The following is a 2,605-nucleotide window of genomic DNA, read 5'->3' on the forward strand; positions in this document are numbered from 1 at the left end:
ACTGCGACACAGAACTTCGGTTAATACGGTCTAATCCGAAGGACCGGTCTCCACGCCCCACAGTGGGATTCAAATCCGCGACGTAAGGATCAACTCCTTTCTCCTCGGCTCTAAAGCAGACACTCTAGCCACTATGTCAATTGGACAACTAAAAATATTTGCTTAAATTATTTGGAAAGTGTTTGATAAATGAGACACATACGTACATATAAGCCTTTTATTAAGACTTAGATCTTAAGAATTGAAAAAATCGTACGATTCATAAGGAAAAGTTCAAAACATATTTGTTCAAAACTTTCTCCGCATGCAAAAACTATGATTATACATGGTTTAAAATGGCTACAATGAGATATTTTGAAAAAAAAATATCAACTGATATCTTAACAATGACGTTATTGTCGTTGATCCCATATGCTAATCACCGTTTACTACAAGTAAGTATGGATCCACAAATTCTTTTCTTTGAATTTTAGCTTTCATTTCAATATAACCTGACTGAGGACTAAAGGGCCCTTGCTCATTGTGGATTATACCTTTTGGAGTCATGATAGCCACTGCTGCGTTTTCGTTTATCATGTCACATGCACATTTGTCATTTTTGTCGATTGCCTCATGTGTATTTTCATAAATCTTTTTTCTAGGGCTTAAGCAGATGTCCCTTCCTTCGTTATTTGTTGTCTGAAATGTGACTGAATAATACTTCTTGTCTTTGTTTACCTTGATTTTCACATCTGCAGGTCCATCAAAAAGTGTGTTTTCTTCCTCATTTAAAGGTGGGAAAGTTTGCTCAAATTCCTCCAAACAATGATAATGATCAGTATCCCTTGACGGCTTCCTTGGTCGATGTAGAGTAATTCGAGGAGCTCGCAAACTTTTAATAATCTTCCAAACTGACCGCAAAATTTGAAAAAAGAAAAAAAGAAAAACAATTGAAGCCGTACTTATCTGCAATACAAATGTTAGTGAAACCTGTCTTTGTTTTTCGTCACAACATTTCTTACTGACTGGCAAAGTGGAATAAATTTGGTGTGTGGCGCTTGCTTTGATTGAATCAAGGAATAACGAAGTAAGTGTGTCACTTTTTGATCCGATGCCTGTGGTTGATGTTAATCTACTAGCTGATAAAGTAAACTGGGTACTGCTAGGACTGTTTTCTAAAAATCGGAGTCATTTGAGGTTAGAAATAATGACATGAATTTATTTACAGAATTTTGAATTTTCAAAATTCTCTTTAATTGAGGACAATATGTAACAAGAATTGAAAGACGAAACTTCTTGATTCACTTTAATTACTATAAGTATGTGCAATTTAAAAAATTTATATTTTGATTTACTGCAAAGTTCCTAACTTTAAGAATGATTTTCCCATCCGTAAATATAGAAAGTTTAAATAATAGTTCAATCGCATATTTGGAGTTAAATTTAAATAAATTACGAATAAATACCTATTGATCTTTCTGGGGTTGCTTCTGTTGTTGAAAGCAATTTGTTTTCTATAACTGTATTGCCATATGGTTCTTTAAAATACATGAATTATACGATGTACTGAGTAGTGATAAAAGATACTGAACTTATACAATATTCTTTTCTTTATTAATCATTGATGATATCGTGATAAAGGAATACAAAATGTCAAAGAGAAAGACTATATATACCCAAAGTAGAGACACATCCACGTGAAAAATCACATGTATATCTATCACATGTGCACATCCGACTGCATTTCTCTCCATAAGTTGGATAACGACAAACTTGAGAACAATGAAATCCAAAATATCCGGCTAGGCATTCTTTAGAGGAAATCAAGTTTGCATATAAATCTCTGAACTGCATATTAGATGAATATAAGTTATGAAGGGAAATATTTCAATTGAGGTTTAATCTTTTAATAATATAAGCAATATTACATTAATTGCGTATGGTTTATTCTTTAATGCTGCAATAGACTTACAACTACTAGTACTGGACTTTTACGAGGAGCGCTGACTTTTACAGTTGACGCTTACTTTTACACTAGGGTTATGTACGGTAGATCCTTTACGATATAAATATTTAGCCCAACATTTAATTAAACGGAAATAACGGGTTATTTCAATGCACATATAAGTTGTTCTTGAAGAAAACGACAACGACCCTACCCTCAACTCCAGGCCTTCACATGTAAGTGCCCCTAAAACCATACCTATGACCACAAAAAAAGGTTTTCTTATGCATTATCAATTCTCTACTTCCGTACATGATACAAGTTTAAATGTCCAAGTAAATGTCATCTGTAGAAGTCAGTGCTTCTCGTAAAAGTCCACTAGGGAATTGTTTTTCAGTGCTTTAATAATATTCTCTCTATAATTACTCTAAGCAAACTTTTTTTACGTAAGGATAAATAATAAAAACTTTTTTTTCAGAAATCAGCGTTAATTCTCACAGATTTACTTTTGAATTGATAACCTGAATGATGTTTACCAAGTCAAATGGGAAAATTTTATAAGATTTTGTCATAAAATTCAAAATTTGTGCAAAATTTTGTATGGAATTAGATAGGGAGCAAAACGAAGTCTCAAATCTAAGCACCAAAGAAAATCTATGATTTCTCTATATATTAGGGATT

General features: G+C 32.8%; 1 protein-coding gene across 1 annotated transcript; it reads right to left on the minus strand.

Moving 5' to 3' along the window:
* Positions 1 to 414: 414 nt before the first annotated feature.
* On the minus strand, positions 415 to 1,926 carry LOC134252319 (uncharacterized). Its single transcript, XM_062734761.1, has 2 exons — positions 1,656 to 1,926; positions 415 to 1,154 (listed from the first exon to the last, which is right to left on the minus strand). Exons 1-2 carry the CDS (start codon positions 1,831 to 1,833, stop codon positions 415 to 417), a joined length of 918 nt encoding a protein of 305 aa, XP_062590745.1. The 5' UTR covers positions 1,834 to 1,926.
* Between the last annotated feature and the right edge of the window lie 679 nt (positions 1,927 to 2,605).

Source organism: Saccostrea cucullata, unplaced genomic scaffold (assembly GCF_032062105.1).
Source record: "Saccostrea cucullata isolate Sc308-1 unplaced genomic scaffold, CSIRO_AGI_Scuc_v1 ctg1688, whole genome shotgun sequence".
NCBI classification, from domain to species: Eukaryota; Metazoa; Mollusca; class Bivalvia; order Ostreida; family Ostreidae; genus Saccostrea; species Saccostrea cuccullata.

Coding starts and splice junctions, on each gene's coding strand:
- LOC134252319 (XM_062734761.1), bottom strand. CDS start 1,833: ATGCAGTTCAGAGATTTATATGCAAACTTGATTTCCTCTAAAGAATGC. Junction 1,155..1,655: donor TGGATGTGTCTCTACTTTGG/GTATATATAGTC, acceptor TCCGATTTTTAG/AAAACAGTCCTAGCAGTACC.